Source organism: Thunnus maccoyii, chromosome 14, assembly GCF_910596095.1.
Source record: "Thunnus maccoyii chromosome 14, fThuMac1.1, whole genome shotgun sequence".
NCBI classification, from domain to species: Eukaryota; Metazoa; Chordata; class Actinopteri; order Scombriformes; family Scombridae; genus Thunnus; species Thunnus maccoyii.
This window is the reverse complement of record NC_056546.1, coordinates 16,172,455-16,190,088: the sequence shown is the minus strand read 5'-3', so window position 1 is coordinate 16,190,088 and position 17,634 is coordinate 16,172,455. Positions and strand designations below refer to the sequence as shown.

The window sequence follows — 17,634 nt, the reverse complement described above, 5'->3', positions numbered from 1 at the left end:
CCCAAAACAAACAAACAAAAAAACTGTATCAATGTTAATTTTGGCACCTGATTATTGATTTAAGACAGTCTTGAAATTGTGAACCTGTCCTTTAAGTTTGACTGTGTCATCTCAGGTTTCTTTTTTGTCGCCTACCTCTGAATGTACCGAGTGGGCTTCCGTAGGTGTGTGAGCGGTTGCAGTGACGCAGAAGCGCTGAACGGGCAGAACACTTCTACTGTCAAGATGGCGACATCGGAGCCGGTAAGAGAAACGAGATAGCTGGAAAAACTCGACTAATGCTCATGGAAAGACAAGCTACATCTCCACTATATTTGGCGACGGTGTTATCTAATATTACTTGATCGAAACGGCACCGTTTATTTTGGGGGGAGTCGTTGTGTTTCGGCTCACAGATCGCGTGTTAGCTTTAGCATGCACAGCAGCAATGTGATGGACTGACTTTGTCGGTAGGGAGGGACTGACTGACTGTTCATTCAAACTCCAATCAATGATTTGTTTTAATCCGCTTCGGTATTAAAGTCAGTATCATACGTCGTTTTTCATCAACCATCAGCACATTTTTAAAACGGTCACACTACGATATTATATATTAAATTGGTGACAATCTGGACACGTGTGTATGTCGCTCGCAGCTAGGCTAACACGTCAGCTAAAACTAAAGCTGGCGACCGTTAAATTATACAAACGTTTATTTATCCTCACCGACATGAAGCTCGCTGTTTTCTACGAGCTGTTGCGTGTAGCCAGCGATTAAAATAGTGCCAATCTAGAGCCAGACGCTGCTGTCAAATGTTAGAGTCAGCAGCCCACTTTAAAATTAATACTTGCATCGATAATGTGACGGTATATCTACGTAAATGTTTCTTCCATACGATATTTAATCATGTGTGTGTGTGATAGTTTGGTTCCCCTTAGAAAAATAAGTAACTGTAATGTGCTAATGCCTAACTGTATTAACCTGAGTCAGTAATTTAAGATTTAAAAAATTGTCTTTACTGAAATGAAGACTTTAAGATTTAGAGAAGACCTAATTTTTTGTTTTATTGTTTTTTAACTTTATTTAGAACAATACAATACACGTAGTAATTTTTTGTAGAAATATTGTTTATGCATTATGGATTATGTATTCCTCAAAAAAAGAAGCAGATTCAAAACAGCAAGGCCACATTGTCAATAAACAAAAATAGATACATAAATATACAGTAAAGTACATGTACATGATAAAAATACAATTAAATATCTTCTCCACACATATATTAAGACATATACAAATACTCAGCTTGGAACAGTAACGTGTGTCTGACATGATTTTTGCAGGAAAAAAAACCTTTAAATGACAACTCCTCCTTCTCCCTTATTAAAAATTTCCAGATTCTATGAATATGCTAATATCTGTAATTTCAAAAGATTAATAGCTGGACACATGATGGCTCCTAATTCACTGTAAAGTCCATTCTCAGTGTATGTGCGCTGCAGGCTTCAGGTTTCCACATCACGCGTGTGTAAGTTGAGGTCCACCTCTTAAAATTGGATTTTTAATGAGCACAGAGAAACTTTTCACTTTCAGCAGATGTCAAACTCTGCACATTAGATTTCAATTTATAACTAAACGTACCCATTGTACCATAAATCATTTATATATTGAGACCCTGTCAACAAATTCACATAGATAATCCATGTGGTGGCAGAGGTAATTACATGAATAAGTAAAAACATTCAGTCTTGGTCAAAACACCTTAGCTTGCGAGGCAGCTGGATTCAGAAGATCATGTAAGAATCCATTCTATCAGACTTCAAGTTATGCGCTTGTGTCCGAACCACCGGTGGTTCCGACCAATCAGCGTCCTATGAGGGTTTTCAAATGAATCCAGCTGCCTGGCAAGATAAGACGGTGATAGACAGATGGTTCATCCAATCGCCTGCCAAGTATGTTTTGAAAGTGCCTGCCCTTTTCCAAACAGTGCCCAAGGACGACTTCTAGATGGATCTGTGTAACAAACCATCTGGTGCGTCAGGTTACAAAACACCAGAAAATGTGACGTATTTTGGCAGATTTTTTTTGTATTGGCTTGTGTGTATCAGCTAATATTAGTAAAGAAGAGCAATAATTCATTTCTAAACCACGTTAGTGACGGTTTCGATTTCTTCCCTTTACATGAATGAAAGTGATATTTACCTATAAGTAGATAAGTAGACCTAATTTAAGGTTTGTCATAGTGATGGAGGAAACAAAGCTTTCTGAAGCACTGAATCAATAAGAAGCAATTGCATTGAAAATGGTTCACTGTTGCGAAGCATTTGATGCAGCTGAAATGGCCACATCTGCTGGGCAGCGATCAGTATTGCATCTGAATGGCTGAAATGGCTAAAAGTGAGACAGATGAAACAGTTAGTCAGATTATGAGTAGTTTTACTGCTTTCTTTATTGTTATTTTGTTCATTACAGTCTAGATTATTAAAATGGAGCACTTTTAAACAGTGTCTACAGTTCTGTTTTTAAATACTTTGGAAGACTGAGACACTTGTCCCATAGCCAAAACCAGCACCACACCTCTCTGATACAAGGGTGACGTAACGAAGCCTTGTTTGGGGTGGTCATGTGAGATTTGGCGTGGTGAAACGAGGCATCAAAACATCTTGCCACAATACTTTTGCTTTGAAAGTCAATACAGTGTCGAGTAGTCTGTTTGGAGCGTAACATCACTAGTGTGTCGTGACATGACTGTAACCTTAACATCTCGCTTCATATCGTGAGTTTGGAGTTCTCATGGCAGTAGGGCTGCAATGATTAGTTGATTAATTGCTAAGTCGCCAACAATTAAATGAACCGCCACCTAGTTTGATAATTGATAATCATTTGGAGTCATTCTTTATGGAAAAAATGTCAAATTCTCTGGTTCTAGCTTCTCAAATATGAATATTTTCTGGTTTCTATGACAGTAAATGTAATATCTTTGAGTCGTGGACAGTTTTCTGGACAAAACAAGACATTTTAGGACGTCATTTTGGGCTTTGGGAAACTGGTCGACTTTTTCACAATTTTCTGACATTTTACAGACCAAACAACTAATTGATTCATCGAGAAAATAATTGACAGACTAATCGATAATGAAAATAATTGTTAGTTGCAGCCTTAATACAGAGCATTTACTATTACTAAGTCTACAATTTCGATGGCTTTTTAATTAAATGTCTTTTTTTAATTCAAAAATATGATATAAACATAAATATACTTATATATGATGTATTTTTGTGTCTCTCCTTTAGAAAGCACCTGAAACTGAAGACCAACAAACCGACAGCCAACAAGTTGTTGCGAATCCTGAACAGTATGTCAAACACCCCTTGCAAAACAGGTGAGAATAAGACATCTGCTGTTTTTGATGTGGTATTGGAAATGAAAGGTGACTATGTCTACATAGGCTGCGTCTGAAATCACTCCCTCGTTCAATCATTCACTACTCTCTATATAAAGACACTCAATAATTATTCAATAGTGAGCAGTCATTAATCCTCATCATCATTTTGCGTCACCACTGACAGCTGTACAGTCGTAGTGTACGTGCCGTGGACTGGACACTACTCTTTTTCGTCCCATTGTGGAATTTTTGAGGGCACTAAATGGCCGACAGTAAATATAGTGCACTATATAGTAAGTGAATGATATTAATGGAAATTAACACAACACCAATTGGAATGCATGTAAACAGCATTTTCTGATGATCAAAACCTCTATAAGTTTATAGTTAGTGTATTCTCATATTCTGAAAGTATTTACATTATTAAAGATCATTTTGTGGCATTTTGCAACAAAGATTATAATGCAGCACCTTGAATATATTTGCTCTACTGCTCTTAAAAAGGTTGTTTTTAGGTTTATATCTAATGCACAGAATGAAAAATTCTGCTCCCTACGGTGCATGTTAGTGTTGCAATTGTTGTTCAGTATTGTCCTCTCAGAAATGTTATCATAGTTCTGCGGTGGTGACGACCTATTCAGGAGCATTGTACAGTTGGTTTGGAAAATGCTGAATAGTTCACTTAGTAAGTCACTTCTAGGCCTTTCTGCTTGTTCAGCTCAGCCTCGGGGGTCAAGGTTGTCCCTGTCTGCTGCTCTGGCCCAGCCCATGTAATCCTGGCACTCTGGTTTTAAAGCGCTCAGATTTGATTTGAATATGCAGTACTGCAGTCGGGTAGTTTTATGATGCCTCCACGTAACACCCTTCATGGTGGACATCTGTTTTACTTCATCGACTCGATAAGGAAGTCTTGGCTTGTTAAATTAATTGGAATTTTGCAAGACTGCCATGTCGGGAAATATTATTTACAAAAATATGTTGTAATTTATCTTGTGTCACCGTCTAAAACTTTCTCTGCATTAGTTAGGAGTAACAGGCCTGTTCCTTAATTAATATAAAATCTTTTTCTCCTTTACCTCAAAGCAAGAATAAGATTTAGCCTAACTTGTAAGAGCTCAGGTTTAGTCAGTTGTCTGGACATGAGAAGTGACAGAATATACTAGACATTTAAATAATACGTGAAAATGAAACTTGAAACTGTTTTTATTTTTGTCAAGAGTTTGGTTATCACTCTGTTCTATGAAAGTAAATCCACAGATGGATTCGAACAGGCTGCTCAGCTCTGTTACCTCGCAGTAACATAAGTAGACAAGATGATCACACTCTCAAGCAAGTTTCAAGTCTTGCAATGTGATTTTCATTTGGTTCTGAAATAAAAACGAACAGCTTCTGGAAGATGTGAGCAATACATGTAATTTCTGAAAACCTGCACTATGCTGTGAAAAATGTTCAGCATACAGTCTACATGAGTGTAGTAAAAGGACTGAAATGCGATGAACCAATAGAACTTGTCCCAGACATGGCTACTCTGTTCTTTAGAGATAATAATGATTAAAGATGTTGTTAAAATGAGACTTTTAGAAGAGACTGCCACCATTCAGAATTTAGCATTAGCCTTCTTATGGTATTAAGAAGAATGTTGATTTGTACCCAAATATAGTTTTGTTAAAAAAAACTAAAATATATTCAATGCAAATATACATATTAAGAGCTGCAATGATTAGTTGATTTATCGATTAGTCAATTGACAGAAAATTAATCAGCTATTTTGATAACTGAATAATCATTTTAGTAATTTTTTAAGCAAATATGCCAAATTTTGCTGGATTTAGCTTCTCAAATGTGATTTAATGCTTTTCTTTGTCATACATACTGAATACAAGGTTTTGGACTGTTTGGACAAAATAAGACATTTGAAGCATTTTCACTATTTTATGACATTTTATTGGCACATCAATTAATCGAGAAAATAACTGGCTGATTAATTGATAGTTAAAATAATTGTTGGTTGCAGCCCTACATATTTAAAGATGTATTCTATGTATAGATATAACTTCTATGACTGTAAATTGAATATATTTGGGTTGTGGACTGTTGATTGGAACAAAAGAAGACATTTGAGGATGTCATCTTGGGCTTTGGGAAACAGTTATCGACATTTCTCACCATTTTCTGACATTTTACAGACCAAACGATTGATTGAGAAAATAATCAACAGATAAATAGACAATGAAAGCCCTAGTCCTTTGTTTTTAGATAAGACATGCTCCTCCTTGCATTCTTCATTTGTTAGATGTTGCTTAGCCTGCATTAAAAATGGAACCACTAGCAACACAGCCACTGATAATCCTGGTTTAGTCTCTCCACTTGTGTTGACTTTGTTTCAAAACAGGGGCCTGTAATTAACCCAGATAGCTACACCTTTGTTTGGCAATCCAATCTTCCACCCACGCCTGAGGAGAGGTGTTACCTGGATTAGGATTTGGAGGACGATTTCTTTATTTCTTTCAACCTTTATTTAAGATTCTCTGAGAAATCATTGAGGGTGACTCTAATTTGTCGTTTAGCCAGATGCCAAGATAGCCTACTTGTATTCTGTAACCCTTTCAATATTTGAACCATTGACAGTAGAGATATGAAGATTATATGACGTAGTCTATGTTTCTGGATCTTGAGAAAATGAATTAAATTTTATTTGCGTTAAGTATCAGTTTAAGATTAGTAAGATAATGTTGCAGTGCATGAATGGAGAGTTGCATTTTCTTGTCGGCTAATTGAACAGAATCAGCAGTACTGTACAAAATAGTGTCGCCTGTGTAAAGATGAATTTACTCATCATTTATTTCAATGATATAAATGGTGAACAGGACAGGACCGAGAATAGATCCCTGTGGCACACCCGTTTTAACCGGCAGGGATCCAGACTGGGCTCCCCCCATCCTCACACACTGACGTCTGTCACATACGTTATTCTGAAACCAGCTGCAAGCATCCCTATCAAAGCCAGTAATGAGCAATCTTTCTATAAGTAGAGGCTGGTCAACTGCATCAAATGGTTTTGCTAAATCCATGAATATAGCAGCACAATGAGAGACAGGACAATTTTGAAATCAGGTAATTGTTATTGAGATTGTTGCTATCTCCACCTTCGTGCATAGGGACCAGGCGGGCCAATTTCCAAACACTGGGAATTGTGCCTGATGAAATAGAAACATTGAATATATATGTGATGTGTTCCTTAATAAGAGGTGCAGATAATCTTAAGAAAACAGGATCCAAATGATCCTCACCGGCTGACTTCCTGATATCGATGGCCTGTAGTGCTTCCAGAACAAGATCAACAGGGAAAGGCTGAATGGAGAACTGGGACTATGGGCAGCTGTATTCACACAGGCATTAATTGTGAATGGGGTCCCTATAGGTCTATCCTCAAATAAATTGGCAGCGGCAGCAAAATGTTTATTATAAGCTGAACAGACATTTGGTCCTGACACTAAACAGTTGTTGAATTTGAGTTGACCAGCGTCATAGTTATTGACATGAGGAGCAGGGCCTTGATGAATCCATCACCGACTTGTTTGTTTACACGCCATGACAAGGCCTGTAAACAAACAGCGTCACATGGCTAGGTTCACCAGAGAAGTCACGCCTGTACGTGTGTGTGTGCTGACTTATCTCACCACCAGCGTGGTGTAATAATGTGTGTCAGTGGAGTAGCTGCATGACACTGGTACAGATTCATCCTCTGACTCAGCTTTGTTTAACACCAGTGTTTATGGCACATGGGTGGGGTTGATGGTTGCTTACAGTTGTGATCGGGGGAGGAGGGGAGCGTGGGGGGGGGGGGGGGGGGGGGGGGGGGGGGGGCACTGGGTTCAGCTGATGTCCTCTCATTGCCCTCATCCCTCCCCTGCTAGCCCCACCTCTCCTGGGAATAGATGAAAGAATAACATCACCCATCATAAACAAAGGCTGCATTTGTAGTGCTGATGATGGCCGGCTTTCTCTGTTCTCTTGCATTGATATACAGGCTTTTGTAACTAGCTGTTGTTTTCTGTTGTGAAATAGGGTGTATATCTGTGTTATTAGGCCTCTGGTTGAAGTTATTTTGTCGTTTTCATGTAATACCTTCTTCTATATTTGCTCATTCTGCTTTAGATTGAAAATAAACATTCCTGATTTAGTTTTTCTATCCAGGAAAAACAGCACAACATTTCTGTAAAATCAAGACACTTTTAAGTCTGTTTAGCTGATTTTGGTCAAGAAATACTTTGTGATTGTGATAAAGTTATTTTTCCCACAGTCCTCTGAATACTGAATGTTTGGATTCTTGTGTTTTCCCCTCTCAGATGGGCCCTGTGGTATTTCAAAAACGACAAGAGCAAAAGCTGGACAGAGAACTTGCGTCTCATCTCCAAGTTTGACACAGTGGAAGACTTTTGGGCGTAAGTTTTCTCTACTAATCCGGTAACGTAATCATGATTGTGTAAAATTGAGGTTTAAATGCAGTTGTTTTTGGCTGGACCACAACAGCGGGGCCAGCCCTATAAACACCAAAGTCTCTGACTGACTGAGTGATGAGTCTCCTTGACCGAGTGTCATCACTTCCCGTATCTGTCATTTCAAATTAAAAGCCCTCTAGCTCTACATGGTCCAGCCATATACTAGGTTTTGACTTAGCCTTGTTTCTTTCACTCAGTGATTAATGTGGAGACAAGTAGGGATATCCTGCAGAATGAAACATCCATATTACACTTGTTTAGATAAATTACCCTGTCATTTAGTTATTTCTAACACTGATGAAGACACAGAGCTTTACAATAGTGGTGTAGAGCTACATTACAATGACACGAGAGCATCATCATTTTTCCTTGGTTGTCTGCATCTTGCTCATTGTGTGTCTGTGATATTTTATTCTCAACTAGATATGATAAAGAATTATGTTGCTGATTTAACACAGTTTGAAAACACTAAAGATACACAATATTTTAGTTAAAATATTAACACATATATACAATTTTATAGCTACTGTAACTGAAATATTAGCATGTCCCATGTAAGCAAAGCAACTTTTACAAAAAAAAAGCACTTTTACACACGTGACATGTGAAATGTGCTTAATGGAAAGTATATCATCAGTTTTAAATTAATGTAGCTGCAGTGAACCTCGAACTGTCACTGAAATAAAATGTTGTTGTTCTGATACCATTGTTCTTTGTTTCTTACAGATTATACAACCACATACAGCAACCAAGCAAACTTGGCTTCGGCTGTGATTATTGCTTATTTAAGGTAAGGCTTTAAAAAAACAACTTAAAATATCCAGTTGTTTCTGTTGAGATGTTTGTAGTTTGTAAAGCTAGTTGAACATGTCACTACATATTCGTAGTAGTGCTGCAACTTCAAGAAACCATTACGTCACTTAATTTTCTCTCATTTAATGGAGTATTTGATTATTTTTTTTCACATTGTGTGTCAGGATGGGATCAAGCCGATGTGGGAAGATGATAGGAACAAACTGGGAGGTCGATGGCTGATGACCCTCACCAAACAACAGAGACACAATGACCTTGACCGTTACTGGATGGAAACAGTAAGACAACTGAAACAGCTGCGGAAACTCTTATAGATTAATTTCATTCATCTCTGCTGATGGTTGTGATTCATGATCGTGTCACGTTTTGTGTATTTTGCAGCTGTTGTGTTTAGTCGGCGAGTCGTTCGACGAGGCAAGCGAAGACGTGTGCGGAGCTGTGGTCAACGTCAGACCTAAAGGCGACAAAATAGCCATTTGGACGAGCAACTGCCAAAACAGGGACGCCATCATGACGATAGGGTACGTTTTGTAAAGTCACCATGTTAACGGGGAAATAAGTGATCAGAGCAGCTCACCACTAGATGGTGACACTAAGTTAAACATCTGTCTTCACCCTAGTGTTCAATCCCCATCTCTTCTTTCCACAGGCAACTTTATAAAGAGCGTCTGAACATCCCCATCAAAGCCATGATCGGCTACCAGTCACATGACGACACGTCCAGCAAGAGCGGATCCACCACCAAGAACATGTACTCCGTTTGAAAAACTTCTCATTTCAACTTGCTGTAGATTTAAACAATTATTACAAACCCGCATCATCACATTAATAATTTTTTGAGTTGTCAACTACTGTAGTGTCCTTCCCTTTTTATTGAAACAAGACTTGTTCATAGTGTGTACAGTTGGAGCTTCCCCCCAACATGAAATCAGTGGAGTGATCTGTTATAAATAGGGAGGAGGCTGGAAAGGAGAAGAGCATTTGCTTGAAGATGTCAGATATGAGCAAGAGAACACAAATAATTTCCTTTTTTAGAGTTGAAGAGTTCTGTGATTAATACCAGTGACCTCCCCTAGCTTAGCTGAGAACAAGCTTTTTTTTTCAGTAATTAATGGCTTGGAGTTGGAAAAAAAAAAATTCTTAACGATACAGCCTTGTGTTTTTCTCATGCTGAGTTCTCACTCCTTACAACAACAACTACAAAAAAAAAAGTGTTTCTCACCTCACAGGAAAAGACAGTAGGCAACTTACAGTTCACAGAACAAATTTTAAGGGCAATTTTAAACTTGATTTATCCAGAAGTGTTACGCATGAGTTGAACTTTCAGACACGCCTGCTTGAAGAATCTACAGTATCTTAAAGGTTTTGTAAAAGCTGTGGTCACACTCCAAAGTGTATTATTTGGATTTAAGGCCACTTATTGTTTCAGCCATGCTGGAATTATGGAATATTGCTTGTAGTACTTTTTTGAACTTTTCTTTCTTCCCCTTACATTTATTTATAATGTATGCATTGCAGTTGAACTACTTAGTTGAAAGACAACCATGAACTTGTGTTTTTTTTTTTTTCAAATTGTTTTTCTTTTTTTTCCTTTTTGTTATTAAGGTAATAATGTGGACTACTGCATATAGATGACATTTTTTACAGTGTACCATACAGTAAAGATGCTGACAGAATTAGGTGTGCTTTTCACTGTTTTCTTCCTAACAAAAAACTGTAGATAACAACGCACTCCTCTCTCAGTTGATGCGAAGGAAAGATGATATTCATTGTGAAATGATTTTGCTCATAATGTATCTTTATTATCTGTTATTCCAGGATGTATATTACCTTCTTTCAAGTAAAGGTTAAGTGCTTTGCATTAAAACTACAACCATGTTGTCTTGTTTTGTGAGAAATTATGCTTTCACAGCATGAAGTGTAGCACTGAACTGTGGGAAATATAAGACTTAAAGGGCAGGTTCACAGTTTTTCCAAGTTTGTCCTAAAACAACAGCTAGGTGTCAAAATGAAGATTGACACATTTTTCTTGCTGTAATCTTTCCTCCTGTTCATATTGTCCATTAGAAGATCCCTTCATAATGCACTCACAATATAATAAGTGATAGGAGACAAAATCCACAGCGCTCCTTATGTGCAAACATATATTTAAGGGTTTACTTGAAGCTAATATAAAGCTTCTGCTCAACAAATCAGTCAAATTAAGTACATATCTTTCAAAGTTACTGTCTTTTTAGTGTGAAATTCCCTCTTTTTGTTAAGATGTTTCCACTGCAGCTGAACAGGGAAACACTGTCCGTTGAGAGCCAAAGGGAATTTTTTTACAAAAAAGACTGGAAGATATCCCTTTTATTTGACAGATATTAAATTCAGATAAAGTTTTAAGTACATTTTGCTCAAAACAACTGGATTTTGTCCCCCATCACTTACATTAGAAGCTCAATTGGAGGTGATCTTGTAAACGTCAGTATGAACAGGAGGAATGATTACAAGTAAAACCTGTTTCAATGTTCATTTGGGCATCTGACTATTAAAAATTGTGAACGTGTCCTTTAAAGGTGCTTTACAAAAGTTAAATACCATAAAAAAAGAACCACTAGTTTGATTTGACACAACCATACACTGAAATACATTAAACAGACCACACCTAACATTTCTGTAATGGAAATGACACAACAGCCGCGGCATGAGAGGCTTCTGTTTATGTAACTTGGCCTGTTGACGTCTTTAGTATGTACTGTGAATCAACTGTTGGAACATTTTTTTGCTAAATAATTGTTAATAATCCAGTCAAACAGGATCTTGTGATTCCACAGAGGTTCAAGTCTGAATGGGGTGTATAACTTGCTCCACCCTTCTGACGGAGCTACTACGTCAAATCTGCATTCAAGCTGAATAACAGGACTGCTCAGCTTGTATAGTCTTCATGATTTTATTAAAGTGCCAGAGCAATATACAAGTGCTTAGACCAAATAAAGAACCTTAATATTAAGCTATCAATGAGATTTTAATAACTTTTTGGTCCTTAAGTGTCCTTGATTTGTGTAATTTATTATTTTTCTAAATTATACTCTATCTAGAGGATCTGGGAGTGTGGGGTGGGGAGGGAGGGAGTGGAGGGATTTACTATGTAAACTTATTCACTATGTGATTTGTACACATGTTAAAACTGGAAATGCCAATAGACAGACACATAATAGGACTATTATGTAACCAACAAAAAGAGCATTGCACAAAAATCTAATTAGCACAAAGTACAGAGAAACGTATGATACCTGAGATTAATTGTTCTTGTTCTGTTGGCAGCATCACTGATGTGTTTTGTTCATATGCTGTAGGTTTTTTTTTTCAATAAATAAGGAATGTTTTATCTAAGGAACGGAAACACCCAGTAAAGAAAATAACACAGTTTTAGGCAACAGTATCAAAAGGGTGAAATAAAAGTGGTCATAATCCATTAGTGGATATCAATGATCCATCCCAGCAGAAGAGTCAATTACTGGTCTTCGAGCCACAGTCCAGCCACTGTCCTTACAGATGTATTACTCAGTCCCTCTTCGCTTTCCTCCAGCTGGACCGTGGCAGCCTGATATCACGACATCTGTATCATCAGAGGCTTTTCTTCCTCTCTTTTGCTCAGCAGATTTGAAAGCATGAAGGACGAGAAGAAGCTGAACTCCACAACATAGCTGAGCTCAAACAGCTCCAGGTTGACGCTGAGCATCCACTCGAATATGGCAGACAAATGGATATAAAAGTATTCGTCCTGGGCAAATAAAATAGTATCTGAAGGGTTTCGAGTTAAGGATGTATGGAACAGTTAGTGGCTGGTCTGCAGATCGCCCACAGTACAGCAGTTACATGTCTCACTGGTGAAAAATCACCTCTGAGATTTTCTCCTGAACAGCTTAAAAACTTCAATGACGACAAAACTGAAATGTATCAAGGCACAAAATATACTTTTAGTGCTCAGTCAAAAACAACTGGAGCCTGTGATGTAGTACTTTTAGAAATACCATAACTCTCTGAGAAACTTCATGGATACACTTTTTACACAGATTTCTATTTAGAAATAGTTATTTCTTCTAAATGATTAGTCAACTTTAGCAAAATGTATAACCTTCATCAAGGCACATATGGCACATATATATGATTAAATCTGTGTGATGGATCCTGGAGTACAGTACCTCATGTTCTTGCATACACAGGCTAGTGTGTATATATATATGCACACGTGAATAATGTACTCAATTTTGATTAGGGCAGCTTCTAACCGGAGGTTTAGAGGTTTAGTCATCAAACTTGGAGGTGTGCATCATCAACGAGTGTCAAGGTACCTTTGAGCTCGACATTAAACCCTGAACTACTACAGTGAAGCTTCTAGATGGAAGCATGGTGAAGATGGTGCATATTAAATTTGACAGTGGGTGTTATTGGGAAACAATGGTTAAAGATTGATAGAGAAAAAAAAGCCATCACTTCTATTAATGTAGTGTAGCTGCTTCTGTTGTGACCAGTCCCACTTTGTAAACACAGCAGCGGACCGGATCCGATTATGGCACAGAGGGAGAACAGCTGGAGAGTTACTCAAGCATTACAGCTGAAGTCAATTGCTGAAATGTCCTGATTCAAGCCACACCAAAGCAACCATAGTTTACTGTTGTGCTACTTACTATACCAACCGCAACTCACTGCACGCCTGTGGTCATAATTTATGGGGGGTTTTGTGGAATGCTTACCGCACAAAATGACAAGTAATTTAGATTAATAAAAGGATACAGCAGATGGTGACGATGGTTTGAAGTGTAGTGGAGACGATGCGTAAAGGGTAGAGAACCCTCTCATATCCCGTCAGCACACACTTCCTGGTCAGATCAGTGAGCAGGACAGTGTAGAAGCAGATGCACAGGAAACTGATGGCAGCTCCAAGGTAGTGCAGCAGTGACAGGTAATGTGGCTGTGGAGGACAGGAAGTAAAGTCAATAGACAGACAGATTTTGAAAATCAGAGGAGGGATTGATATATAGATTGCTATCTGTGTGTCCACACAGGAGTTTCCTGTTATTGCTCTATGTTATTAATGGTTTTATGTTTGTTTATGACATAAAAAACAAACCTGTAGCTGTCATCTACAGTAAAGATGTATTGAGATAAAGAGTGTAAAGAGTGCAGTTTAACGTCTCATCTAATTACGAGAACTACTTCCTGCTATTACTCATATGTGTTCAAATGTTTGTGTTTGTTGTGATATTGGAATTTACCAGGAAATCCTTTCATTGCAAGTGGTTCCCTTCCACTCCAGTTTAACTAAATAGGATGTCTGGTTTTAATGATGCAGTAAACACATTACATTAAAATATAATATTTTAATTTGGTTTATAGTGCAGATAACAGCTGTTTAACTGGTGTTTAGTAACAGAAAATTAAATTGTGCTCTCTCTCATTGTGGATACTGTGTTAATGGACTTGTTCATTACAATGTTCTTACTCAGATAAATATGGTACAATTTATATAAAACTAAACCAAGGCTTTGCCGACTTTTCTTGTGCTGTAAATAAATCATTACAGAAGACACAAAACAAACAGTCACCTACCTTTATTTGCTCTTTCTGCACAGGTGCAAATAGAGGCTGTTAAACTTTATTGTTAACATTGTATGATGATGTCTTGTCAGATTTGACTGTTTTGTGGGATGTATTTTTTATATCGGATGAAAATGATAATTTAAAACGTATCCACACATATTCAGCAGCAGATACTTACGTTGCAGTTTCCAGCTGCGAACGCCCCGAGTGCTGCCACCACACCAAAGGCCATCGCAATCCTGCTCAGCATGGAATGACATGCATGTTTCTCCATGATGTGGGCATGGTGGAATATGCAGAACAGCAGAACTAAAGAGGAGATCACAGTTGGTTAACACATATCACTTGTATTATTTACTGTATAATGTGTCTCGAGCAGGTAAACTCACACAGAAAGGATCCAGCATTGATTGTGGCTGTAAAAAGTGAATTTTCTGGCGCTCTGGTTCCACTTGAGCTAGAATCATAAATTTGTTCAGTTAATTATTGGCAATGTCTCATAAGGAAGGAAACATTAAAGATGGAATTAAGTGAACTGTATTTTTACCTTATGGTGGGAACGTGGCAACAGTCAGTGGACAGATTCCCACTGCAGAAGTTGTTACCCCCCCTGAAGACAAATCAGTGAGGTTTTAGAGAATCGAACATTATTCAAATGTTCGTCAAATGTTCAAATTTATGACTATCTACAGTAATGAGACTCAACTCACCAGTCACTGAGGGAGCACACATGATTGTTGTAGAAGGCCAGGCCATATCTATAAACGTAAAACAAAAACATGTCAGATGATGCCAGAATTTTGACAGGAATTTCAGCATTTGGTAGTTTTTGTTATGTTATAATACAGCCTCTAGAAAGAGCATATCTTCCTTTTTTTGGGAAAAAGGCAGAATATTTTTCAATTTTAAGGATTTCTGAGGTATGAAACCATTGAGAGCAGTGAATAAACACCAATATTTTTAACACTGAAAAGAAAAAAAACACTTGACTATAGTCTGAAACCACCTGTAATGACACAAAAAAGTACTCTGAACAACTTAATTACTCATCAATATTTATAAATAAATAAGATATTCAGTAAAATACTAAATAGATGTGGGTGGCAAAGCAAGAATGAACAAATAGGACTGATGTAGAAAGGAAAAACATCACTGCGTGGGTGGCAGCCAGTAACTAACAAAGCTTAATAATTATCAACATGCACTTTGATTTACAGGCATGCTTGCGGGTATTGTCTGTTGAGATATCTTGATGGTCCTGTCTGCACACCTTGCAAGACAAAACTAGCTTGATCACATATTTCAAGGCTGTCATAATACTTGTACTGTACCTTTAGTACAGCACAACTTTTCTCATGCTTTATCTCTTTATGTATAGTCTATGGTTGAAATGCACATAAAAGATATGTTATCATATCTACCAAAACAATGTAATATTATCAGATCACTCCCTGTTTGAGGTCCAAGTGTGATCAGTATAACTACTTAATGTCCTTAGCCAGAATGTACAGTGTCAAATACAAATCTTGACAATCATAATGTAGTTCAGATGGGTCACTGTCAATATTGCCTGTCAGAAGTCACATTGTCATGAAACCTTACAAACACACATCAGCTTTCAATTAAACGCTTTAAGATGTGAAGAATACAGATGAACATTTGTATTTACTGGCCCATTAAGAATATTCAGGAGGTCTCAAATTAATTACTCACTTTTAATTAATTACTTTTGCATGAAAGCACACAGAGGCAGAATAAAAGTTGCATTTGTAAAACAAAATGTTGTAATAGTTTCACCGGTGTGTAAAGACAAATGAGAAGGTGTGAATTTGTGGTAAACTTACACGCTCCATGTTCCGATGAAGGACACCAGGGAGAGGGAGATGGGAAAGATAATCCAGAGCAACATGTCTAAGCGCGAAAGAAGAATAGCAGCAAAATTTAAAACAAGGAGTCCTTAAGGTGTCTTGAAAACACTCAAAGGGAAACCTCTTCAGGGGTTTGTAGATTCCTCATCGAGTCAGTCTCATAATTTCATAGCAGGATAAGTACAAGACTTAAAAAAAAAAAGGAAAAAAAGTCCAACCCCTATAGGATGTAACCGTAGTTGAGGCTCCTCAAGGAAACAATGTTGCACTGTTGTAGTAAGTTATGGTTTCCCACCATCCAGATTACAGCCCGGCTTTTATGAGAGAGTTTCTCTTACTGTGCCACTCCTTTTGAGCACCACCTTGCCCTGTCTGAACAAATGTTGGGAAACATGGGGTGGGCCTTATTGGCGCTGTCACGTTGCATGTTTTATTTTCAAATAGACTCACCTATATGCTCCATCTTAAGCCAGTTACTACTACAGCTACAGGAGTATATGATCCACTACTAGTCACTTTGGCTTTGAAATATGGAGTCTCCCTGCAGAAAACCTGTATGTATATGTGCACTAATACTTTAGGTAAATGTCAGGTTGGAGAACTAAAACAATAGGACTATTATGTAAGAAATTCTTTGAATACTTGTAATGACTTGTAATGCTTTGTTTTCCCCTGTCATACAGTGCTGGAAAGTACCTAACCACATTTACTCAAGTACAATTTTGAAGTAATTATACTGAACTTGAGTATTTCCATTTTCATGCCACTTTAAACTTCTACTCAACTCCATTTCAGAGGTAAATATTGTGCATTTTACTCCAATACATTCATTTTTCAGCTATAGTTACCAGTTACTTTCAAGATTAAGAAACATATTACTCTAGGAACATATGATGTAGTGACATTTTAATCAACCGATCATTGTAATTGAGTATTTTTACACTGTGGTAGCCTACTACTACTTGAGTACTACTACTACCTTACTTAAATAAATGTAGTTTCTGAATTCTGTCTCAAGTGTAGTTATTGTGAAAAAACTTCATACTCTAATATTTCATGTTTTCATATATATATATATATATGACTTAATTTATTACTTAAATTGAAATTTTACCACCTTGTTGTGCTGCTATCATGATAGACGCAGCTTCTTATGACCACGATGTATTAGTATTATTACTGTATCTTTTTTGTTTGATTTTCTACCGATAAATTAACTTCATTGTTGCCATGAGAAAACACACTAAAGAGAAGTCTATATCAATCAACCCTCTAATCAGGATTTCGCGCTGTCCACCACAAGAAGCGTCTTGTTTAGGTGGTAACCTTAGATTTGCGAAAGATCTCGCGAGAGAGATCATTTTAACCAAAACCATCATATTTCCTTAACCCTAACCAAGTGTTTTTTGTACCTAAACCTAACCAGACATTAATCACTGCGTTGTCACATCATAAAACAGAATTATTTTTGTACAATGATAAATAACGCGTACAATGAAAGAA

General features: G+C 37.4%; 2 protein-coding genes across 2 annotated transcripts; one reads left to right on the top strand and one right to left on the bottom strand.

The window, feature by feature from the left end:
- Nucleotides 1–152: 152 nt before the first annotated feature.
- On the top strand, nt 153–10,550 carry eif4e1c (eukaryotic translation initiation factor 4E family member 1c). The gene is made up of 7 exons (XM_042434448.1): nt 153–243; nt 3,271–3,359; nt 7,712–7,807; nt 8,591–8,654; nt 8,842–8,955; nt 9,059–9,198; nt 9,327–10,550. Exons 1-7 carry the CDS (start codon nt 226–228, stop codon nt 9,439–9,441), a joined length of 636 nt encoding a protein of 211 aa, XP_042290382.1. The 5' UTR covers nt 153–225; the 3' UTR covers nt 9,442–10,550.
- Nucleotides 10,551–11,047: 497 nt separating this feature from the next.
- Nucleotides 11,048–17,624, bottom strand: si:dkey-228d14.5 (uncharacterized protein LOC796266 homolog). The gene is made up of 8 exons (XM_042432993.1): nt 17,249–17,624; nt 16,108–16,174; nt 14,974–15,021; nt 14,811–14,873; nt 14,653–14,720; nt 14,442–14,572; nt 13,457–13,634; nt 11,048–12,463 (listed from the first exon to the last, which is right to left on the bottom strand). The coding sequence occupies exons 1-8, from the start codon at nt 17,265–17,267 to the stop codon at nt 12,270–12,272; spliced, it is 768 nt and encodes a 255-aa protein (XP_042288927.1). The 5' UTR covers nt 17,268–17,624; the 3' UTR covers nt 11,048–12,269.
- Nucleotides 17,625–17,634: the final 10 nt, after the last annotated feature.